We start from the raw sequence: 26,509 nt of genomic DNA, 5'->3' as shown, positions 1-26,509 counted from the left end.
CAGTTTGAATTCTAATCTTACAATAATATTTTGGCACCTGATTTTGATTTTATTCTAATCTTAGTCTTTTGAAGAAAATGTATATTAGTTTTAGTAAAATTTTGATTTGATTCATTTGATTTTTGTTGTTGTAGTGTAGTTCCGTCAACAAAAACTAAAATATGGAATGTGGAATTTAAGTCTATTTTTGTAATGTATTTTTTTTTTGTCTTCTAAGCATTTTGAGGCTATAGCCTGACCGGCAACATCAATCCTGGAACTTACTCATTCCTTCTGATAGCAACACGATAGCTAGCCAACTGAATTTATTGTGACGTTACATCTACAGCACTTGATAATGTTACATTAGCTTACCTTTTATAAATGTCCTTGTGCTGCCTGCATGTTTTCGTAGTTTTTCCCAGCTGTTTTGTTGCTGCGTCTTGTTTAATTCTCAGTGGATTGTGGATGAATTTAGTCCACAAATCTGTTTCTTCCAAGAACCGGTAAACTCGGATAACATTACTGACAAGGACAGAACATTACTGAAAGTAAGATGCTTCTTATTAACGGTAGTGCAACAGGTCAAACAGCTAAATCAACTTCTGAACAAGAGTTATTTTGGGTGGCGGAGGAAACTGATTTACTAATCACAATCGCAGTGTGTGATTACACAGATGCATGCAGGTCGTTGAATAAGACTAAAACAGCAATTAGTTAATTTGTCCATGCGTCCATCTTTCACATTATCGTTTAGTTTTTATTCGTTGACAAACTATGTTATATATTTCGTCTCAGTTCTTGTTTTGAAAGGTTACTATTTGGTTGTAGTCTCATTTTTGTTGTTTGGTGTCCTACTCCATTGAGTGCGCATGCGCCAACCTGCATGCTGCCCGTTGCCGTAGCTCCGTCTCGTTATATCCTCCGTCTCATTATAACCTTAATAAGCTACACTTAACTTGACAGTTCATGTACTATTACCTTATACCATATTAAGACGGTGTAGTCCCTCATTCGTCCAGGAGTGTTCCATCGTAGAAAAGGTTTTCAGTCGTAGTCATCTGGACACTGTTTTCAGAATCAAGACGTTTCGGCTCCCATCCGGAAGTCATTCTCAATTGTGAAAATGGTCTGAGAATTCAGAAAATTAAGCTACTCTGTGTTGCTTAGGCCCTAGTAGAGAGAAGAGTTGGTTTGAAAGCGGAAGAGTTGGTTTGAAAGAGGAGTCAAAGAAGCCATTTTTGTGAAAAAAGAAAATCCCTTTTTAAACAGAAATGGTGGTCTGAGATTCAACATACCAACCGTTTACCACAGTGTATTAACACCATGGTCAAGCCAATCTTATGCTAATCAGTAGAGAGAAGAGTTGGTTTGAAAGAGGAGTCAAAGAAGCCATTTTTGTGAAAAAAGAAAACCCCTCTTTAAACAGAAATGGTGGTCTGAGATTCAACTTACCAACCGTTTACCTCAGTGCATTAACACCATGGTCAAGCCAATCTTATGATAATCAGTTGCTTAACAGTGATGAGGGAGATGCAGCCAGAAAACAATAGGCCTGATTACTGGGCCATCATGGAAACAAAAGAAGGTCAGTTTCAGGTGAAACTAGGCAGGGTAAACAGCAGACACTCAGGAAGACTCCTCCCTGAGGGTAGGGTCTAAGCAACACAGAGTAGCTTAAATTTCTGAGTTCTCAGACCATTTTCACAATTGAGAATGACTTCCGGATGGGAGCCGAAACCTTTTCTACGATGCCTTATACCATATTATTATCATCTACCGGTAAACCCACTTGGTACTTCACACTTATTTTACTTTATACTTATACCCACTTGGTACTTAATTTATTTTCTGACCTGTATTATAGTGTATTATATTTTTTGCTAGTACTTCTATTCCTGTGTGCACTGACATAAAGGCGAGCTGCTGTAACAAAAGAGTTTCCCCTCAGGGATCAATAAAGTATTTCTGATTCTGATTCTGAAAAAAGATCAACAAATATTTGCGATCATAGTTTTTGTTTATGAAATTAACTCTGAAGGGGTGTAACAGGAGAAATACAAATACTTGTACAATGTAATACAATGCAAATGGAACTGCAGTAAATACCAGTAACCTTACTTATTAAAGTTCAGTTTTTGTTGATACTACTTTAGTAGTTTGTGTGTTGACTCAATGTTCCTTGTTGCAGTGGTGTGGTGGACTGTTTTATAGGAAAAGGTGGTTATGATATTTCGTCCACCTCACGACTAACTACAATTATAAAATCGCCATAGAATCTGATCTAACCCAGCGTAAATAACAATTATAACATTAGACAATTATATAAATATATTATCACTCTACATGAATTTCTATTCAATATATCATTCTACAAGTTATCATAGTTCATTTAGGAAATAAAATCTCTTTTGTACTTCATTATATGTGTCTCCAGGTGTGGTTTGGTGGTTGGGTGAATCTCAAGATAAATCTTCAAGCAACTTAATTCTCTGTAGAGTCATGATGAGACTGTGAATAAATAAAAACATAAAAACCTTACCTAATTTATTGGGCACAGAAATGGTAATTCATTCTTTCTTTTTTGTTTGTTTGATTTGTTGGTTGGCTGACTGGCTGTTTGTGAGGTAGGACAGCATACTAAGCCCTTCAGGAGGGCCATAGAAAAATCTAAATAGGTCGCCCATAACATACTAATTAGATAAATATGTTAGCTGAACAAACACACTAAACCACTACTACCAACCAAGTCAGCACTCTGCAATTCTTTTGTCCTGCCTACAACATACACTGCCTCTTGCTCTGGTTGACTTTATATAACTTAGCATAACATTACATTAATATCCAGAGTGAACAAGTGAAGCAGAACAAGTCCTCTTTTTTTTTCATAATTATGCTGAGACAGTCAGCTCACTAAAGCCTCCATAAAAGATATATAAAAAAAGAGGTTGCAGCAAACTGTCACACATCACAGCACATCCTACTTTTTCCATTCTGCATTTTGGCAAAAGACAAAGCTGGTATAGTTCTATAAGTGGGCCATGATGCTACTAGGGCTGGAGGCAATGGGATTACCCATGTTAAAAATAAAAAAGGAGCTCATTACTGCACTTTGGGTAAAAGTGTCATGTAGCATATGTTACACGCAGAAATAAATAATGACAATAATAACAAAAGCAACACCCACATGGTAATAGACCAAAAGATTGTTACAGTTTATCTCCAGTGCTGTTGCAATAAAAGGAAACTTTTACTGCATTTTCTCTAGTCATGTAAGTAGTCAACAAAGTTTCTTGTATTTTCAGTGCATGCTTGCTGAATTTTAATGTTCTACAGTGGCAATACAGACATTTTTCTGACTATGACACTAAAAATTATTATGACACCACTGTAAACAAATACAAACAAGACTAAGTCTAGAGCCACTCTCACGGCTCTGTGAGGCATTTAAACAAAATGCCAGCATCAGCGTGCTCTCAGTGAAAATGCTAACAGGCTGATGTTTATCAGGTAATGTTTACCATGTTCACCATCTTAGTTTAGGATTTTAGCTGAAATGTGAATTAACATTAAACACAAGTATAGGTGATGGGAATGTTAGTTTTGCAGGTATTTAGTCAACCAAAGTAAATTTCAATTTTGACCTGAAGATGGCACTAGAAGAAAAGTGACCAAATGTATTACAAATCATCCGGAAACATGTCTTCACTATATTTCATGGCAGTCTTTTTGTGCCTGATATCAGTTTTTCTGTTGACATTGGCTTGGATCCAGCAAGAGATGTGGTTGATGCTCTTGCCATGTTTTCAACTGTTTTTTAATATGGTAAACAGTGGCTATGGTTTAGGCCCCAAAGAGGATGTTCACATGTCACAACTGATCAGATTCAACAAGCTAATTGGTCAGGAGGTCATTGAAGGCAGAATGTGTTCCTTCAAAAGGAGCAGGCATCTCAAGCATAGGTACCTGACTTGAGGTTTGTGACTTGGACTGGAGTCAGGAAAATAAGGACTTGAGACCTGACTTGGACTGATGGGAGACTTGACTTACTTTGACTTTGAGATTTCACTTAAAGCTGGGGTATACAATTCTAATCCAATACACGTCTTTTTGTCAAATTCAGTGAATATCTCCTCACGGTCCGCTAGCTGTCCGTTCTGTGGGTGCACTGAAAACAAACAAACTGTAAATGTCTGTAAATGAGAAATAAATAAAGTGGCTCGCATCGGGCCTCACAACACTATTTCAGCCATTCTAGAGTTGATTTGTTTGTCAGGTAACATTAAATGACTTGCCCATGGACATTAAGCTTACTTTCTAGTTTGGTAAGCTATGCTGTTGTGATGTTAGCTATAGTAGCAGGAGAGTTGTGTGTATCGCTGTCTGGAGCTGGTTTGCTGGCTCTGGGAAACCCGAGCTGTTAGCTTAGCAGCAGCAACTGTAGGGGCAGTTTGCTAACCCACAACCTAGCTAACGTTAGTTACATCACTTGCTGTGTCGTTGTTCGCTCTATATCATGGTATTTGTTATGGTATTGGATTTCTCCAGAATCGCATACCCCACCTTTAAGACCTGAAAGGGAAATTGCAATCAATTTTAACCCAAGTTTTACCCAGTTTTTGACAATATTTTGGATGAGATTTAATTATCATCTGGTCTCTTCTTTTGAAAACTGATTTATTCAAGTCCGGTTCGGGTAGGTTTTCCACTTGTCTGTTTCAGATTGGACCTGTAAAAATAATAGTGTTTTCTCTCCTTTATATTCAGCATGTTTTGTGTAACGGTTTTTTGTTTTTTATTGTTTTCCATCAATGGGCAGCACAGATTAAGAGCACAGACACCCTCCTCACACAGGCAACGTTAGCATTTTTAAAAAAGTACCTTTAGCATGTATGAAATTCCCGCTGTTTGCCTGCTCACGTTTAGAGCACAGAAACCCCCTCGTTCTGGATATTAGTAACGTTAGCCTGTATGAAAATCACCATTTACCATCAAAGTGTACCAGATACTACATATAAGGCAGATGTCTTATGTTATCTGTTGCAGTTGTATTAGGAGTAGTAGTAAAATTACATCCATCATATCATTGACGCCCATCTTTCCATGTCTGTTTCTCTGTAGATGGGCGGCACCATGTACAACACAGGGAAGCACGTGTCCCTGCGGCCAGACAAAGCCCACCTGGTGAACATCTCGGGGGGCCCACTGGGTTACAGCTACAGGCTGGAGGAGGTCCGCCTCCATTTTGGGAGCGAAGACTCCCAGGGTTCAGAGCACCTCCTCAATGGACAGGGCTTTCCTGGAGAGGTAAGAGACAAGACAGAGATGACACACACTGGATTGAAAACACAATATTTGTAGGACACGTGTGTACATGGATACACACACACACACACACACACACACACACACACACATATGAACACATCTACATAGGAAACAGAGCAGTGAATATTAACAGGCTGATAAGATAATTCCTGATAGCTGACAGAGACATTGGCAAGCTTAATATGATTAATGACTACATGATTATGTTATCTCACATAAACACACACGTGCAATTCAGAACACACACGGATAAAACAGAAAAATGCACACACAACACCCACACAGAATAAGTTATTCTGAAACAGTCATCTCTCATTAGGAGGAAAACTTTTCACATGTGAGCGATCTTGTTCTCAAAGCTCATCTCAAAGCTTGTTATCCACCTTGAAATTAATTCAAACCGGGTTATCAAAATTGGAAAAGCGAGTGTTTTCATGTCTTTGTGGAGATTCCCTAAGCTTCTCTGTCTTTAACTAGTCAGTGATCACAATGTTGCCTTTGTTTAGTAAATCCACTCTGTCCAGAGAGACTCGCAGAGATGTTAAAAGGAAGCTGTAAACTTCAGAGATGCTTCTCCCTCTTGTTATGCAGATTGGGTTTGTGGTTCTAAATCTGTCAGAGATGTTCTGGAGAAAGAAGTAGTCTCATTGGTTGAGTCAAAATTCACTAGACCTTTTCCAGCCAACGAACTGTAACAATGCAGCTGGGCTCAACACTCCACTTCCAGAAAACAGTGGAGTTGTCTTCACAAACCCGTGGAGAGCCTCCCCGGACCCGATGTGCATAAATTAATTTCCAAAAAGAGAGACCTGATCCGACGGGGACCCGAGCACAGTCAGACCTGATCTGAAATAGACCCAGATATGATCAGACCCAATCCAAAATGCAGTTGACCCTAATAGGGAGAGAACACCCACACTGGCAGCAGAATGATGCGCTATCAATTAACAAGCAGCCATGTTGTAACTGAATAGCACTCGCTAACAGCTAGTGCAGTCACTACATCACCAAACATCTAAACCCACATATTAGCATATAAGATGCATGGATTAATTTTGCTGTGCCACTTTCTGGAGTGACCAGACCTTTATGCTGAAACAAATCCAGTTAATCAATGATTGAATGATGAATCAACGATATTGGCGATCAATGAACCAATGTCATGAAATCATTTTTTGTTAGTTTCTTTGGGTGGCGCAGCAAATCTTGAAACTGTGGGCTGTCGTGATGGACAGTTGTTGCAGTTCTGCTGGAGTTACTCGAGTTTAGCTTGTAATGCTCTGTGTCATTGTGTTCCTCTTTCAGGTCCAGCTGATCCATTATAACCAGGATCTGTATGCCAACTACACTGAGGCAGCTAAGAGCCCTCATGGCATTGCTGTGGTCTCCATCTTCATTAAGGTCAGCATGTCCTTCTGGGAAACACAATGAAGAACCAATCGAGAAAGAAATTAATCTGTAAAAGAGCTTATCGAATAGTTTGATGAACTCACTCATAACATGCATAACTTCTCAGTTGTGGATTATGGATTGTCATTATACTAATGAAAGGATTGCAGTACAGGAAAAAAATTGTTAGTTTCAGTCCTTAGGCCAGTACATGTTTTACTGTATGTGTGTGTGTATGTGATGTGTGTGTCTGTGCTGTACTGTGGTTTGTGATGAATATTTAATCCCCCTCTCTCTTTGTCATCTCTCAGCTCTCTGAAAACTCCAACTCCTTCCTCAACCGCATGCTCAATAGAGACACCATCACCAGAATCAACTACAGACGTAAGGCACACAGACTCTCTTTCTCTCTCTCTCTCTCTCTCTCTCTCTCTCTCTCTCTCTCACACACACACAGACAGACAGACAGAGACACACACACACACACATACACGCTGTCCTCACCTGTGTTATGTCCCTAGAGAAGCTAATTTTACTTTGAACATCCACAGGGCTGTATTTTGTTCTGCTGTAAAAAACCTATTACACTGCCACATAATATGAGATGATTATAGAAGGTCTGACCAGTATACTATCTTCTTTGTCCAAAAAGCCCTTGGTGTCAAACAGGCTCTTCATTGGCTGTCACACCTCTCTATAATAAAATTTCCGTTACTCTTTCTTACTTCATCTCCTTGCATGTGCGTCAATATTCTTCCAAATGCTCTCTTGTGATTTGAATTCTGTTGCACTTCGTGATGAATCACAAATTTGATCATTTCCCTCCATCAAAGGAGGTTATGTTTTCAGTCCCAAATGTTTGTTTGTTTGCGGGGTATCTGAAAAACTTGTTAACATATTTGAATTTTACCAAAGTTTGGTGGAAAGTTAGACCATGAGCCAATTATCAGGTGAATCATTTTTGGTGTGGATGTTTGGATACAGGAATTTCTTAAGATTTCTTTCGAGATAGGGCATTCTTAAACAATTTCCATGTGTCTTTGTATACTGTAACCTAATCTGACATACAGAGCCCTATTTTAATTGCGCAAGGGCAATGACTAGTGTGAAGTGGTCAGGCCCACGGACTGTGTAAATGTCTCCACCTGCTATTTTGGTTCATGTAGGTGCAGTAGTGTAAAGGGGCTAGAGAAAGTGGAATATACATCGGAGGGTGTGGTGATTAATAAATACACTCTCAGCCGGTCACATCACTGGTCTCATAGCGCTGACACAGCTAAGCCAATCAGAGTGGAGCATGACAGCAATATCTCAACAAATAGAGAGAGCTTCTTCAGGAAGTCATGTTGTTGTCTGGATGGTGTGGCGCAGCGCGACGTGAACACCCAGCACCACAAATCTGCAGATGGTGTGGGTATTTAAACAGTTAATTAGTACAATGATGATAGAAATGAAAAGAAATAGTTTGGTGAAGCCATTTATATGATCACACCAATCAGACGCTTTTTTATTTATTTATAATTCTACTGTATTTCATGTTGTAAATGACAGTAAGTGAGATCAGCATTTCCTTCGTAATGTATTTCAAGAATAAAACATGAAACGCTGATTTTTTTTCTTTTTAAAAGTTGGAAAGGAGGCTGTGGATAAATGAAGAGGATTAATGAGCCCCAGTAATCTGATGTCTCCTGCATACACATGCAGAATACCGAGTTATAATGTGTGTGTGGTTATTTTGTAGCAGGGTGGTGTCATTTGCATGTGATTTAATGAAGGTAAACATAGATAACAGTTGTGTGTAATGGCACAGCGCTCTGACGTGGCAGATTATCAACATATCTATCCTGCTGCCTTCAGATGGCTGCAATGACACATGCTAACATGCTGATGTTGAGCAGGTATAGTGTTTACCATGTTCGACATCTTAGTTTCGCGTGTTAGCATGCTGACATTTTCTAATTAGCACTAAACACAGTACAGCTGAGGCTGATGGGAATGTCATTAGTTTTGCAGATATTTCGTCATAAACCAACATATTGGACAATTTGAAATTTTGACCTGGCAATCGATCCAATAGACATTTCACTCAAAACCACAAATGTCAACCTCATGGTGGCACTAGAGGAAAAGCAAAGTCAGTAGGAGTCATCCTCCAGGGACCATGAATTTCTGTACAAAATTGTATGGCAATCCATAATCGTGAAACTAGTTATATTTCAGTCTGAACCAAAGTGGTGGACCAACACTGCCATCTCTAGAGCCACACCACTAACATTGCTAAAAACGTTTGAGGTCTAAAACACACTAATTTCTTCTTTCTCTGGTAAACAGTTCATTCCCGATAATCGGAGATCTATGGTACACTGTGCTCTACATACTGTAACACAAAAACACTCATACACAACCACATGCCGGTGGTTTCCTTCAGCAAGAATGCATTCTTAATTTCAAACAAATCAGTGCTACATTGCCAAAATCTGTTTTCCAACCTCTGCTGCGAAGATGTCTGGCCCTCTGGAGAATTCCTTCCTGTTAATGGGGCTAAACATAGCAGAGCTATTCAACCACACACATTCACACACACACACATGCACACAAAAACTTGTTTTTGTCACTTATATTACATTGACTTATATGAATTCTCTGGAGCCGTACACTAAGCTAAACCAAAAAGCAAGTCTTAACCCTAAAATTGAACGGTTCAGCCTGTGGAAACCAGCAGTTTGTTCATAAATGGGATGTGAGTCCCCATGATGTGATTGTGGGAACACACACACTCTCTCTGCTCCAACGTTTATGTTTTTTCTCAGGCAAATCATTCCTATTAATTGGTCCAAACATAGATTCATAACCTGATGCAGTGCTTTACATAAAACACACGCACATACACGTATTCATTGCTCCTATTTTTTCCTTTGACAGTGCGTTCCTGTTAATGGGTCTGAATATAACGCACTTTCACACATCACACCTTAACACTCTCTCTCTTCTTCTCTCTCTCTAGATGATGCATTCTTATTGATGGGCCTGAACATAGCTGACCTTTACCCTGACACCACGCGTTACATCACCTACGAGGGCTCCATCACCATCCCTCCCTGCTATGAGACGTCCACGTGGATACTCATTAACAAGCCTGTCTACGTGACACAGATGCAGGTCCGTGAGTGTAGGATAAGTAAATGTGACATGGGAAAAATGACACGCATTCTGTTGATTGGGAAAGAAATGTAATTTCTAATATCCTTGCACAGGGCGCAAACAGCTTTGAATTGCAAATTATGACTTCATAACCTGTAACTGAAAGCATCTACTTTTCCCTAAGTGGTTTAGAGAAAAGAAGCTGTGTTTAAACAGTAATGTAATGAAATGCAGTGCATATATACAGAGGACACAGAACCATCCAAATGTTAAATTGCACCCACTTTTGCCTCTCAGATAGTCCCAAGATCTAAATTAAAACTTTCTCCTTCTTCATCTGTATCTTTTTTAAACAGTATGAATGGAGTAGATTTAGTAGGTGATGTAAAACATATCATCATCTGCATGCAGTTACAGTGACAGTCATAAATCTACATTTCATGTTGTAGCTGGGTTCTGACCAGAAAGCCTTTTTGTGTCACTGAAGAGAAGCTGGATAGATCAGATTCAAACCCCAGCTCTTCAAATCAAGAAGCTCAACGTCAAAGTGCAACACATTACAATCCAGCTCAGCACTCACCTGCATGCATCAATGTAATCAACTCCCACACACCATCTGCCATGTACTCTCACTTTATTTACTCCTGCTAACACCCCCATCCTTTGTTCTCACTTGTCTGTCAACCCTCTCTAATCTCTCTTCCTATTTCTTCTTCATTCCATTTTCTTGCCATTTCTTATGGAAGCATTAAGGGGACTATATTAAAATGATAATGTAAACTTGGAAATGAAAATGTAATTCCGCAATAGCATTATAATTTTCCACATATGTATGTGTTATTTGAGTAAAAATGAAAATGCAATAATCTAATTTTCATTTCCATTTCCACATAAATATTATAAAGAGTACGGTCTAGACCTGCTCTATAGAACAAGTCCAATGAGATAACTTCTGTTATGAATTGGTGCTATATAAATAAATTGAACATACTGGTATGGGTGTTTTATGACCATATTAAAATGAAAATGGAAAATCTGTTTTACATTTAATTTTCAAAGTCGTACCCTGCTGTACAGTGGGCAGTATTGAAATGCAATAAGTGAAACAGCACCCCAGTCTTTCATTTACGTTTACATGTCACCATGTTCTTTTGGGGTCAACATTTGAAAAGAAATATGTCAGTCCTCTCATCAAGGTGGGTCTTCAGTTAGGACGTCACTTCCTCATTCAGTGACTTTGTTCATTAACATTTACCAGTTCTACCTACCGACCTGGGCGGACTCTGCCCAGGCAGGGAGCTTGGAGCACCGGTGGTGTGTGTTGTTTACACTACTAGCATAGGAGCTTTGGACCACCAGGAGGAGGAGCGGGGGGGACCCACCAGGGAATGCTGGCATGGAGTGGCGCCGAAATCTGCTCCAGAACTGGAGCAAACTGAGTGGGTAACCGAATCAGGCTCAGCAGCCTCCCAGTGAACACAGCCTCCAAGACCGACGGAGGCCAGTGTGACGACAGGGAATACAGTAACGTTACCGAGGTGTTTTTTTGCCCGCTCAGATGGGCACTGACTGATGCCTGACCTCCCTCTCGCTCCTCTCCCACTTCACGCCTATTCTGTCCCCACCATCATTTCATTATATTATCATTTTAATATAGTCCCCTTAATGCTTCCAAAGTTTATCTTTTATCCCTCTTTTACTTTTCTATTTTATCTGGGGGTTTTTTTCATTATAGTTTTTGCTCCACCCTCTTACTTTCTTGGACTTTTATCCTTCCTCCCTTTCACTGTCCATATCTTCATCCCTCTTTCTTCTCTCCTCTCTCCTTCTTCACTGACTTTAGTGATACATATAGGTTTTAATTTGTTAAAGGGGAACTTCACTGATTTCACAAATCTGTTTACAGGTCTTCAGAGTACTACTGCATATGTGAAAAAGGTTTCTTAAAGCCTTTCGTTTCTCAAAAGGGGTCTGTGTGAAGTTTGATAAATTGCCTGAAGCGTCTGGTTTTGACAAGGAAGAAGAATGAAAAAGACGATATTGTTGGTTCTTCTGCAATGATTTTAATCGCTTTTTTAACTGTCTATCGTGAGTTCGACAATGTTATAGGAGTGCAATGCTAAATCTGCAGAGTACTCTGTTAACCCTTAGATGCTAGGTCATTAGAACCCACACTCTTCCACAACTAGTTAAAAAATGACCTGTATCAGAATCAGTAGTTTTTTGTTAATAATAAATATATGCTATAATCATAATTTGGCACAAAACTATTTTAATTCCACACAAGAATTACTGAAGATTTGTAATGTTTGCCATTTTCAACACATTTTAAAAGAAAAAAAGAAACAATTGCATTTCAAACAAACTACCTGTTTCTGGCTGTGAACATTGCACACTAGTATATGGCACTTTACACAATAGTTGAAGCAAATTGAACTAGCCTAAAAAACTAGCGGTCTCCCAACTACAGTTCGGAGCCACAAAGCTGACAAGGTACCCGTAGGTAGCATGTGTAGTCTTGAAGCTAAATAAAATGAAAAATAAATATAGTTTCTGTGTATTCATTGAAAATTACTTTGACATTATTGTTGCTCTAGCTAACAGGCATTGTCTGTGATTTTCATAGAGCCTAGTTTGGTGGCATCAGGATTGCAACTCTGCTTTTTGCGGATGATGCAACTCTGCTGGCTTCATCAGTCCGTGACCTCCATCATGCACTGGGATACTTTGCAGCCAAATATAAATTAGCTGGGATAAGAGTCAGCAAGTCTAAAGCCATGGTACTCTGAAGGAAAACGGTGCAGTACCCCCTTCAGGTTGGGAATGAGTTGCTACCTCAAGTCAAGGAGTATATCAGAGTCTTGCTCACAGGTGAGGGTAAGAGTGAGATCCACAGTCAGATCGGTGCAGCATCTGCAGTAACGTTGCCGTTGTATAAGGATGTCATGAGCATGAAGGCCAAGCTCTTCAGTCAATATATGTTCCAACCCTCACCTGTGGTCATCAGCTCTGATATCCTTCACATTGAAAGGAGCCAGTTGAGGTGGTCTGGGATCTAATTAGGGTGCCCCCTGGACACAAAGGTTAATTAATAAACAGTGTGTTCATCTGCTCTAATGGAAGTTTCAAATGTTAGCATGTCCAGCTAACTAGCTTACTACCTACACTAACCCAGCGTTAACACTCAGGACACAACTAATTCTGAGGCCAAGGAGCAAGTCATTAGCTTAATACATTTTGTGTGGTTAAAGGCTACATTAAAAAAGCCCCATTCACAATAGACTAGATTTGATCAGAATTTAGGTGCAGCTCTTTCTGTCTATATTTGATTTGGGATAAGTTTACACTTCAGCAAAACTCCAGGGATAGTGTAAAGTTACCCAAAAACATTGGTTAGTTAGTAATCTACTGTATATCTGCATAAATCTAACCTCTGTTTTGCTTGTTCAACTATGTGCTTAGCTAAAAAGGGTTATGTTAATAACAGTCCAATCTTAAATTTTTTTTCCTTATCATACTCATAATAGTTGGACCGGCAACAGTTGTCATTTCAGTCGACGTAATTGTCAATCATCAGCTAGTAATGAGAAGCTGCTTTTGTCTGCCACTGTCTGAAATCAACAATCCATTGTCTCAAACATTACTAAGAATTTTGAGTGGTAAATCTGCCACCGTTATCATTGTAAACTGCATATGTGCTGTGCTTGAACGGATGGCTTAACAGGCATTACAACAATAACTAAAGTTGGCGAGGCTTAGCAAATGGTCAGTTGGGAGAAGTGGGGATATTTGCCAACAATGCCAAAAATATGCAAAAAAAGTAAAGTAATAAAGACTGTGCCTCGCTGCAAATAAAGTATTGATTTGATTTGTATTTCAAAGGGGAAGTTGAGACTTCCCTTTTTGCCACACTCCCTGGATACAGCATCCAGTGGCCATTAGAGGAACTATACAATTCACTTTAATGACTTCGACACTCGGGCTTGGGGGAGGTAACCAACTGACCTAACTGAACTGAGCTGAATCGAATTGTGTTTATGTGAATGTGAATTAAACCGCACAAACTCAAGTCATATAAAGTCTACCAATCTCATCCTCAACCCGTTCTCCTTTACCACCCCACTTATCCTCCACAGATGCACTCCCTGCGCCTCCTCAGCCAGAACGAGCCCTACAAGATCTTCCTAAGTATGAGTGACAACACCCGGCCCACCCAGCCTCTGCTGCAGCGCTGCATCCGAACCAATATCAACTTCAGCAAGCAGGGCCGCGACTGCCCCAACAACCGCGCCCTTCGCCCACAGTACAGAGGTAACATGGAGGAGGGGAGAGAGACGGGAAGGGAGTAGCGGTGTTGTTTCTGCATGAATAAATAAAATATTCTATTCTGTCAGATATGAATGCCAAGTATGATTTTGCTTTTTTTTTTTTTTTTTTTTACTATGAAACTGGATTTTACAACTCTGGAAAGTTAAAAGTATTTTATCCTGCATTGCAACAGTCTCAAGGTAAACAGTAGAATTAACCAACGTTAGAATCATCTGGATTCTAACTAATCATCATGCCTGCTCATTTCATTTCAATGGGATAAAGTGGTCCCTTTGATATGAATGAGGGCTACATTTTTTTCACATAATGATAATGTCTGTCTAAATACAGCGTACTTCTCAAATTTGCACATTTCCAACAATACCTGATGTGCTAACCAGGCCCATAGCCAAGATTTTAGTCAAATTGCAGAATTTAAATATCTGAATCAGGTTTAAAAACTCACAAAAAACTGTAATTTGTTCGTAATTACAAATATAAAATACAAAATACATGTATGATAAGTATTAACTATAATACATTTCAACCCCTTGACTACATACAGGTGATCTCCATTTAATTAATTACGTGACTGCACCAGTGATGGTTTACGTGTGTCTTTGACATGAAAGGGCATTTTTCTGTTGATCAATGTCAAAAAAGCCACATTAAGTCTGCTTTAATTAAATGTTGTAAGGCAAAAAAAAAACCTTTCTATAAGCACTGTATGACAAATATTGCAAATAGTGCAAATATTCACACAATCAAATCCAGACAAACCAAAGTCTGTCAGCTAAAGTCTGTTAGATAAAACTGAAAATAAAGTTTATGCTGTTTATGCATCAGAAAATGGATCTTCTTCTTTGATGTAATGCTCAAAAACTACATGTGAAAGTATTGAATTGAAATATATACCACTGTGACAAGAGCAAATATCTCCTAATGTATTAAAAGGTTAAAAACACCAGTGATGTAAAACAGAGAGGAAATGCAGGAAATGAGCAGAACTCATTCTGCACTTAGACTTTTATGTTGCCTTTCACTGCCATCAGAAGACAGGAGGGTGTGCATTAATTACAATGGCGAGTCCCATTAAATGTGATAACTGAGGACAAGATAAATAAAATATTATTGTTATTATTATAAATAATATTATTATATATTATATAGATAAATAAATATTTATGTGTAATCCTTAAGGTCTGAATCTGAAATAGGCTTAGGTTTGTAGTGAGCGACAGAGAGAAATCAGTGGAAGGTCCTTATAAGTATACAGCTGATCATTAAAGTTGCCTGGAGCGGGGAAGGATGGTTGGCTGAGCATGGCTCCATGTCAGCGGTGTCTTGAGAATGCAAAAATAGAGAATGAAACAGAGAGGGAGATCTCCTGTGAGCAAACGAAGGGTGAGACACATATGAAAATAAAAAGATGTATATGTGTGGGAGTGTATTGTCTATTTGTACGGATTTAAAACTGGGAGTGCATAGGTGAGGTGGTTGGCGTCAAAGAGAAAGCTGGTACATCACACACACACACACACACACACACAGACAACAAACATGGAAGCGTTACACAGAGTGTGTGGGGGTCCTCGTATCCTCTCAGTGCTCTGTGTTCTCCAAATATCTTTGTTATCGATCCAGCCAAGCCTAGTGTGCTCTCCACAACATCAAATGGATTCCGCGGCCTCTGCTTCCCTTTGATAATGACTTGTTACAATACAGAGCCCCAGCAGGAGTTTCTGTATTCACGGTCAAAGAGCAGAGAGAACACAGTGTCGTAGAAATGTCTGAAACCACTGTGAGCCAACAGTATTAGACTTTATGAAAAGAACACAGGCAGAAAATGAAATGAATCAAAATGTTCAGTTTTATCGCAGGTTCTGGCTACGGCAGCATACCCATTCTAAAGTAAATGTCTTAAATTAGCCCTATTTTCCCATAAAGTCAATTGTTATCATTTCCTGCAGTCCAGAGCAGTCCATCTATTCTTAAATGCACATTTAATCTGTCTGATTCTCTGCGTCATCATCCACTGTCTCTGCACCTCTTCCTCTCTCTGTCCAAGCTGACTCTCTGACATTAAAAGTCTTTGGGCAGAGAAGGGGAGAATAATATATAAAATAACAACAACAACAATAATAATAATAATGATGATCTCTTACAAATAAAATAAATAAATTAAATAACAGCAGGGTTGCAGTATTATTAGATTATTTAATGTGAGATGTGACAGTAATCATCATGTGTTTTTGTGTTCAAGGCTCTTTAAAACTGAATTCTCTGGTCTGCTAACAGATCTGCCTGTCAATGCCACAGTTATAAAAAGTATATCTGGTTCGTTTTGTCAATGCCCCTCTGCGTCTCCTACAGACGCACAAGGTGCCCTTTAGCGGTTGGTTAGGTGGCATAGACTGTATATAAAGATGGACGCCCCCTACTGGCTGGCTGTAGTGTAGGTCATAAACCCCGTCCCCTCCATGGGACATGGTCCAAACTAAATACGTAGTAAAAGTAAAAAAAGTACACGTCAAATACATTTTTCCCAAAGATTTTTTTCTGTCAGTTTAGGTAGTTCTTATCGTGCTGATGAATGTTTCAGTGTTCGTTTTTCTTTAGTTAGTTATTTGATGCTATAAAAACTGGGTTTCACATCACGATTGACAGCTGAGCTCTGCTCGCGATTGAGTCGGCCGGGTGTATGGGCGGGACCTCGATACCGCGGCTCCAACTCTGATCACTACTGCCCAGACTCTGGCTCCAAATGACGTCAAAAGCACAAGATGGCTGCAAGATCCTAGGTATCTGGGATATTTTGGCTTCATTACAGACTATGGGGAGGAAGTGGAGACGCGTCGTCCATCTATATACACAGTCTATGTTAGGTAGTTAGGAAGTTATGTGGAGTAACGTGGCGTCCTGGGAATGAGACCGGGCTGTTCTGCTGCATCAGTTTTGATCCTTTTTTTAAAAAACTGTCCACTGGGAGTCCGACAATGTAAAAAGAGTGCAATGCTAAATCTGTGGAGTACTCTTATAAGTTAATTCTTGACGTTGGAAACAGTAGTTTAACCAAAAGAACAAAAATATCTGAGCAAATTTCATCCACTGAGGAAGATCGTGAGATGCGATTTAAAGCTCAGGAAAAAGCTAGTAAGTGGACCTAGAGATAAGATTTATTTGTCAAATTCTGTTTACAAGAAACCTCCACAGGGTTACCCTTGAATAAAAGTCTTGCATTTTAAAACTTTACTTAAATAATAGTGCACAAGTATTATCGGCAAAATTTGCTTAAATGATCAAAAGTAAAAAGCACCCATGGTCAGTGTTTTATTATTACATATTATATTATGCGAATCGTATTACTGATGTGTTAACATTCAAAGGCCCTGAAAACATGTTTTCTAAATCAGCATCTGAGCAGTGGAGTCCTGCATGAACACAACATCTTCGGCAAGTTCGAACTGTTTTTGTTATTTCACGTGTGAGATTTTCTGTATGTTTTTTTTTTTCTGTACTGTCTGAGCTCTTCTTCACTGGTTTGAAATGGGTGGGTGGCTCATTTGGGAAAAAAGCTGATGTTTAGAGAATTTATTTTATTTCAGGATAATCAGTATCAGCAGTATCAATACTGCTTTACATGAAGAACAAAGTAGTCTGCTGATCAGAGAGAGTCACACGTCTCCAAATGTGATGACAGATGACAGACTGTGGCTTAGTGGTAGAGCGGGTCGTCCACCAATTGGAAGGTTGGCGGTTTGATCCCGGCTTCCCCCAGCCCACCTGTCAAAGTGTCTTTGGACACTGAACCCCTGAGTGTGTATGAATGATTAGTTACTTTGGACTGATGAGCACTTAGTGTGAATGTGATATGTAGTTGAAGTGCTTTGAATAGTTGGGAAAGGCGCTGTGTAGACTGTACAGTCCATTTAGATGTGGGTGTTTTTGCTTACGTTGCCACTGTCAATTAAGTTCTGACAGATTAGCAGAGTGTTTGAGTGTATAACTGTCAATAAATAACAACATAAGGATGTTTTTTTGCCCATAACTTGCAAGTCGAGGTGGAGCCACGATTTTATATATTGTTGAAAAGAGTAATTTACTGTAAAATCAATGTTTTATAAGCTCATTATAGGTTTTGTATGTAAAAGCTCAAGTAACCAGTAATTAAAGCTGTCAGATAAAGTAAAACGTAGTCTACAATATTGAAGCATACATTTGCATAAAATGGAAAAACTCAAGTACAAATAACTTAGTTATAGTTATACTTACGTTCAGTACTCAAGTAAAAGTTACAGAGACAAACAAAAACCTCTCCCCAAACATCAACAATAAAAGTGCTCCATGCAGACAAAACTGGACCCACCAACAAAGGCTAAACCTCTACAACACTGTAACCTGCTCCAGCCAACTAGTGGACTTTATTAAGATCATAGGAGTCAGCAGTTTATTGTAAGGAATAAAGTCTCTTAAACTGTCCAGACTTAAATAAGCTTGATATGTCCCAGACTGGGACATATCAAGCTCATTTCGAAGTGATCTTGGTTCTAATCAGCTGCCTTCATCTCTTCTGGGGAAGATATAGTAATGTTAGGCAACTTGACTTTCTCTCTGATGTTAGCCGCTGAATCATCAGCAAATGTAGATGATAGCTCAGTACATACAGACATAGAAAACATATTCCTAAACAACGGGACCTATCATAGAGCTACAGCTGGACTAATCCCACTTGGCAGTTGGATCATAACTTGTGTATGAGCCTTGTGGAGTTGCACATCTTTTCTTGGACACAAAGGGAACATTACAAAGCCTGTCTAGCGCTCGGTTCTTATACATTTTGCCTAAGGTTAATTGGAACCATCTGCATTGTGAACACTGCAAACACTGAAATAACCTACAGTAGCCCTGAGCTGTACTGGCAGTTCAGTTGCTAACACTCACTTGCAGGCAAAGCAGTCGAACATTACTGCATTCTCAATGGAAGTGATGACGGCAGATGATGAAACAGCAGGCCAGAGAGCTGAGATAAAATTATGACTGATGCAGAGCCAAAGTTTGGAAGCACCCAGGTACAGAGGAGGGAAGTGCCTCTTAAAGACCACGGTGAAGGAGAGAGGGAGAGAAGATGGAGGGAGACAGAAAGCAGGGAGACACTCGCTGAGGATCCTGGTGGGAAATAAGCAAATGGATTTCTCTTTTGGCAGCAGTTATTTTTTATATCTCTCTCTCGCTCCTTCACAGGCTTATTCACTCTGAATTTCTCCTCTTCTCTATTTTAGTTTATTCTTCTCTTACTCGTACCCATTGATTTCCACTCTGTACTTCCAGTCCCTCTAGTTGTTTCTTGTTTTCTCTATTAGGTACATTGTTAGCAGCGGGTTCTTTGGGCCGTGACACATGACGGATCCCTCCTCTGTTGCTCTTCCTGAGGTTTCTTCCATTTTCCCATTTTTTTCACATCTGAATTAAGGATCTGAGGATAGAGGGTGTTGTATGCTGTGCAGATTGTAAAAACCCCTGGAGGCAAATTTGTGGTTTGTGATTTTGGGCCATATGAGTAACAATGACTTGACTTAACTTACAGAAATCTAACAGCAACTTTGGAAAGCTACTGCCAACATCAAACTTGAAAACTTAACAAAATCAAGGATTTCCTGGACCTGTCGGCCAAATCCATACAAACATGCTAATTCTATACAGTCCTAATCTTCATAGTATTCAATTTTCACTGTTAGTATCCAAAAAAATCTACATACTTCTATACCAGCAGGAAATTATGCAATATGTGCAACAATCCAACTGCGACTTTAGCATGGCATTAAAGTTCACGAAGAGAAAGCAGTGTTTTTTTAGTGCATTGCATTGTGGGAATATAGGGTCTATCAACAGCACACTCAAAAATGGATGGTGTTTAGCCTGTGCACTGACTGGTTGAGGTTAACATAATTTCATCACTTTTCTACCATGAACGCACTACATACTCATATCCTGCTTAGAGTTAGTAAATAGTATTCAGTTGGGACACAGTTTTAGTCTTTTTTCTCCCAAAACTTTGTCTCTCATTATCTTTTCTCATGCACACATTCTGTTTCTCGCTTTGTCTTTCTCTTCACAACTTTTGAAACCTGAGGCATCCCTTTGTTCTGTTTTATTCCACACTGCTTATCCTTTCTGTACTAATTATCTCCTTTCCTCCTTCGCTTCTCTTCCTCAGTGAATCAGTGGCTCCTGAAGTAGAAGATAAAAAGATGTCAAGCTGCAGCACCACGAGAGCAGAGGCAGGATTCATTCAAGTCTATTTCACACTGCCAAAACGAACTGAACCAACCCGAGAACAACCGAGCCTGCTGATTGACCTGAAATGAACGGACAGCTTAACTAAACTGATCTCAGCTAAGCTCAACTGACCGAACTCCAAACAATCTTCTGTGCTAGTCTCCTTCAAATCTACAATCTCATCACAACTTGTGTGGGCCAGCACAGCGAGGGCACAGACCAGACTTTGAGTCCACAATGTGAAATCGAGCATAAGGACTCTGATGTCTACACTGTACCGTGTTTTTATTTGTTGTATTAACTCACAAGGACTGGAGATGTAAAGACTCTCAATCATTTTCTTTGGCTGGTTTTCAGAGGGATGGATGTTATCTAAAGTCTACAGTACGCTGTTTGCCTGTGATCGTCGCTTGTCCACATTCAAATCGTGGCTCCAGAAGGCAGTTATGAAAATCATCCACTGACTGGAGGAATTCTTACATTTCCATTGATGGCCTGAACCCCCGGCAACAAAGAAACACTCAGCTGTGGTATAAAAATCTGCTGCTTCTGATATCAAATAGTAACTAAAGACTGTAATTTTCAAAGAGAATGTGAAATGTGTGAATTAGGTTACATAGCTGAAGGGGGGAGAAACAGAAGGAGAGACTGCAACTCTGACATTTTACAGACCTGAACAGATGGAGTCACTGGAGACTGGATAGAGATAGGTCACTCATTTTGCATGATTTTACAAAAGTTCACTTGTCTTCAAGGTATTTTATTAAAAAGTGGTGACAGAATTCAGCTCGCATCAGGTTCCTGCTTTGCACAGCAACATCAAAGGGAGCCCTCCCCTCTGCAACTACAGCAAGCTAGCACACTCACCAAAAATGTTCAATCAAAATTGTTTATACTAAAGGACTAATTCTGCAAAGCCTCTCCTGGCCAAATTGAACGGTTGCCCGAGCAGCGATTGTCCAGTCAGAGCTTAGCAACCATAACGAGGCACAGCAGGCCTGTCAAGTTTTGAATTTGTCCACATGTTGAAGAGCTGTAGTAACAGATACTCTTCTTTTTATCACCTTGACAAAACCAAAAAACACAAGAGCACAATAGAAAAGTGTAAGGAATGGATTCAATTGTGTTTATCTGCTGTAGCGTAAACTGCAATCGTTAGCATGCCCAGCTAACTAGCTTAACTTTCTACCTACAGAAGTAACCTAGTGTTAACCTAGCCGAGGGGCGTGTCATTAGCTAACCACTTTTTTTTTTTACAGATTGTGTTAGAAAGATACCTGTTCATGGCTGGAGCATCCGCTCTGTGCCATGCGAGAACAGAAAGCTTGACAGGCATGGCAACGGGTGACTAAAGGGGGACGGGGCTCAGTGAACGGTCAACTGGACATGAAACAGTGAGTCCGATTTAACCAGAGCAAAGCAAGGTGAAACTGATGTTCATGTTAGCCAGCAGCAGCAAAGCGCTACAGTATAATTTAAAGGACTCATTTCAAAATAAGATTTAAGCCACATGAAATCATGTTGATGATTAAAACTACCATTGTTGAAAGGAAAGTATTGATCACATAAAGTCAATGAATCAGTCAAAGCAATCATCCAATTTCAAGATGCAAAAATCATCAAAATATTAAAGGTGCCCTGTGGAGTTTTCTTGTAAACAAAAGTTGTGTATACATTCAGTGTTTCTGACCCTTGAGGTCTAACAAACATCTGCAAAACCGTTTTTTTTTTTTTTTTTTTTTTTTTTTGGGAATATTTTGAAACCTGCATTGTTTACATCCATGTTTGCTTCGTCTTTGCTGCCTTTGCTGGCCGATTGCTGCGTTTCTTGACGCATCCACTGGCAGGAATGAGTGTTGCCTCCTGCGCTTGCCCATGCTCGTACACGTGAGTGCACAAAACAAACAAAACGTGGACCCACTCATCGAAAAGGTGCTCTATAGCGCTACTAGTGGTCAGAAACTCCACAGGGTACCTTTCACTAATAGATCGCAGGTAGCAGCAGTTGTTCACAGTACAGGTCTTCACGGGTCCACGAACCACGTGGTCAGAGCTGATGGAGAGACACACAGACCTGAGTCCCTGAATGAAATCTGAACCTGGCCTGACTTGGGTTTCTGGTCAGGTCTCAGTTACATGTAACTGAGTGAACCCATGAAGACCTCAGTGAGCATGTGGAATTTCAAAGTGACACTTTAAAGTTGCAAAATGGGTGACCTACAGTGCGCATATTATGTACGGACATCGTGGATCAACACCAACGCACCATTGGTCATTAGCTTGATTTTTTTCAGTTTGCTGTGATGTTGTATCTCATGACGGGAACAAAGCTGGGTCTTTTTCTTTGTTTGACTTTCAAAATGTAACTAATAAATAGATGGATGGAACTGAGGGTGGAGATCAGTGTGATCACATGTAGTTCAGAAATGCACAAACTATACCAACAACTATGAACATTATGTCATTTCTTTTGGGGTTGCCTGAAATAAAACTCCACTTTGAGTGGTACTGTAGAGTTTGGATTTAACTGGATTTCCGTGGAAATTCATACCTTTTTGGACAAAAATAAATGCTAGCCTGGCTCTCCAAAGTCAAAATATGTCTACCAGCACCTCTAAAGCTCACAAATGAACATATTATATCTTTTTTGTTTAATAAAAAAAAAAAAGTGTAAAAAAACAACACACTGTAATATTACAGGAGGTTATGAGCCAGACTATTTCTTGACTTCTTCCTGGAGTCTCCGCCAGTTTTTCTCCAGTTCTTCTGTTCATATATGCACGTTCCATCTCCTTGCTCACCCTTAGGTGCACGCTTTCTATTTCTCTCTCTTTCTTTAGGGAGTTGGTTAGAGGATGTTTAAACATAAATATCATTAAAACTGCCACACTTTCGAGCTCCTTTATAACTCCTACTTACTGGATCTTTTTTTTATAAATAGGAGCTATAATCAAATCACTACAAATTAATGAAATATGGCCTATTGTACAAATGGTTAACAATTAGAGTCATTAAGTCATTAAAAATACAGTGCCATGTTAACGTTACCTTACATAGATAGACACTAGAATTCAAAAGGTAGACTTTGGAATGCCCCTCTAGCTATAGCTGGCAGGACTGAACTCGGCTCTGTCTCATCAGGGATCTGTCTGACAGGATGATCAAGTGACACTTGGTACGGCTCCAAAACACTTCCAACAGATTAAGAAAGAATCAAAATAAAACATCTATCTTTCTTATCAAAATAACAGGTGTACCACACATAAACACCCCAGTTAAAACGGGGAAACAATATACAAGTTCAAACATTTTTATTATACACTGGGGATTTGCGCTGCAGCCGCCTCAGCACCTCCACTGTCCACGTGGAAACACAGATGAAGATGCAGTGACGAAGACAATAATGTAGATGTGGAATATAAAAGGTCCAAGGATGGGCCCCTGCGAGAAACCACAACTAACTCTGGCCAAATCAGATGGCCATTAGTAATTAAGATTATCATTTGAAAGCCCTTTATAAGTCTGTCCATTATAGCCATTATGCGATTACTTAATAATCTAAAAAAGATGAAAGGCTTTTGATAAATATTTCTTATAAAATTACAGAAATGATGTAATTAACAGACAGACCTACAGACAGATAGATATGTATCTAGAGGTAGAGTAAGTAGATAGATTGTTTCAAGGGCCCACAGGGTATGAAAACTCACACAACTCAAAAGTGAAAAGAAAAAAAAAAAAAAGCAACAGAAAATTTCAGGCCACATCTGCTGCTATATATCAAGGCAGCAGCGAGTTTTGTCTAGGTTACATAAGCATCGCTCATTACACCAGGTGAGAACTGCTGCCCTGGAAGGCTTCCTGTACAAACCCAAAGGAAAACCCACATTATGTAACTGATCGCGCCAGTACTCTGGGATGGAACTGGCTGAGTCACACTCACAGTTGTTACAAAATAGAATCTTTAGCCTAATTTACATCAACATAATTAGAATCATTTTGATAGCATGATATAAAAGAACAGAGTGATGTACAGTGAGTTGGGTGATTCTGCGTGTGCTGCTTCTGTTTGTCTGCATGATTTACAAGAAACTGTGCAGGATAAACTTACAGCACAGAAACAGAATATGGATATGGTCCTTGTGTCCCATCTGTGTGGTGAAGTGCAGTTCTGTAAAACGATGAAACTGGGCTGTGTCTTATGCTGGAGACGCTGTCCATCCTCTGCTTTTGAGAAATGTTGATGGGCTGTCAGGTTGTCCTGGTTCATGCTGCCGATAAAGTAAATAATACATCCAAGTTCAGCTTACATGTTTGGCTGAAGACATTTCACTCCGTGTGATGGCCGGATACCAAGATGATGTAAAAAGCACATCATCTTTGCTGTAGTTCTAGGATGACATGTGGATAGAAAAGTTATGAAAAAAAGCCCTATCCACTATTCCTACTGTTTGCTGTATATTTTGGTGGGGGGAAAAAACAAATTTCGTGATAACAAACGAAAAGATTTAGTGAGCATTTGCAATTTACAGAGGCCTGGAGCAGCCTTTTGTTCTTTCACCTACCTTTCTGCAACTTAATTATCATGTTAAAGATTATAAAGAATGTGCAGAACCAGCTGTCATGAGAGCTGTCAAGAGATCAGAGTCCGAGTCCGGTATCGTACTGGAAGCTATAAAGTGCACGGCGGAACCAGCAATCCCCCATCCAACTTTGTTTTCTTGGAATAGTGTTTTTGAAATCTCAAAATCCCACAATCAAGGGCCACTCCACTAATTTAACAGATAAAGCTCACTTTAGCAGTCATGAATATTGTTCAGCCTGTGAAAACACTTACGTATAACGTTGTCTGTCTCGGGAAGAGCTTTCCTAAAGGTGCCTTGTGGAGTTTTTTTTTTACCTCTAGAAGAGCAATGTTTTCATTAGTGGGTCCCCATTTTGTTTATATTGAGCAATATAATGTCAACCAAGGCAGTAAAGAAGACTGGAAGCAAGCAGACGTGGATATAAACGGCGAACAATGTAAAATATTTTTTAAAAATCTGCTTTGCAAACGTTTTATGAGGAGGGAATGCATTCAACACGTTTGTCAGACCTCAAGGATGCACACAATGAATTTTGGTGGGAGACACTGAATGTAACCATAACACTTCTTTGTTTATTAGAAAACTCCACAGAGCACCTTGACTTTGACAAAACAAGGTTTATAGGTGTTGTGAATTGCTTGGTTTAAAATACTAACTAAATAACTAAATAATTTAAATTCATGTTGTTTAGTTTAAGTAGCTAGTTACATTATTTACAGTGAGTATGTGAGTAAATTGAGAAACCTTTTAATGGTAATTAATTTGCTTTACTGTTTACACGTTTGTCAAGCCCATTTCTTTCTTTGTAAACTGCAGCATATGGAGAAGCAAAATGTTCCGTGTGAACAGCTCCCACTACGCAACAACAGGTTACCTCAGCTTGGGGTTGGAGAGAAACTTTTTTAACAACAAGTCTGTGTCACCCACTGAGGAAGTTTGAAATACATGGGTATTTACAAGGCAGGGAGGGTCGAATGAAAAGCGGAGTGCCGCTTTAACGTGCGATGTTGATATAAAACAGCACTGTGACGAGTTAGTGTTTTCTCTCAGAAGAACTCGGCAAGTTGAAGAGTTCAGCTCAGCTGGGGCTTTATTAGCTTCTCAGAGCAGAAAATCATCACAGCAACAGAACATCTTTTGCTCTTACCTCTGTGGGTGCGTCACCAAACAACACACACACACACACACACAACAACACTAATGGTCTAACCATATTTGCCGTGTCCCAGTACAGACTGAAATAATCACAGATGTCATGTAGGTCTAGTGAGAACACTATGGAACAAACTTCCAAACACAATAATACCAGCAACGTTATAGAAACATGCATAAGCAGAGACTGGTGCCCATAAACCTGTTGCCCCAGTGCATGCTGGGAGGCTTTCCACTACTGTGCACCTACCCTCCCGGGGCGCCACAGCATTAAGGACACAGATAGTAAAATTTCCACCAGAATCAACACTTTCAGGTGTGCAGCATCCTTAAGTGTAGTTTGCAAACCA

The 26,509-nt window shown here is 39.6% G+C and overlaps 1 protein-coding gene across 1 annotated transcript in view; it reads left to right on the top strand.

The window, feature by feature from the left end:
* The window catches only part of LOC122869265 (carbonic anhydrase-related protein 10-like), a 98,408-nt gene extending 75,600 nt beyond the window's left edge, over positions 1–22,808 (top strand). Inside the window, exons 4-9 of the mRNA XM_044182083.1 lie at positions 5,101–5,286; positions 6,613–6,708; positions 7,008–7,080; positions 9,701–9,855; positions 13,974–14,148; positions 20,360–22,808. Coding sequence (XP_044038018.1) covers positions 5,101–5,286; positions 6,613–6,708; positions 7,008–7,080; positions 9,701–9,855; positions 13,974–14,148; positions 20,360–20,382 — 708 coding nt within the window. The 3' untranslated portion in view covers positions 20,383–22,808. The remainder of the gene's footprint in view (positions 1–5,100; positions 5,287–6,612; positions 6,709–7,007; positions 7,081–9,700; positions 9,856–13,973; positions 14,149–20,359) is intronic.
* The last annotated feature ends 3,701 nt before the right edge of the window (positions 22,809–26,509 follow it).

The sequence above is a fragment of the Siniperca chuatsi genome, linkage group LG21 (genome assembly GCF_020085105.1).
Source record: "Siniperca chuatsi isolate FFG_IHB_CAS linkage group LG21, ASM2008510v1, whole genome shotgun sequence".
Taxonomy (NCBI): domain Eukaryota; kingdom Metazoa; phylum Chordata; class Actinopteri; order Centrarchiformes; family Sinipercidae; genus Siniperca; species Siniperca chuatsi.
This window is presented reverse-complemented; position numbering and strand designations above follow the sequence as displayed.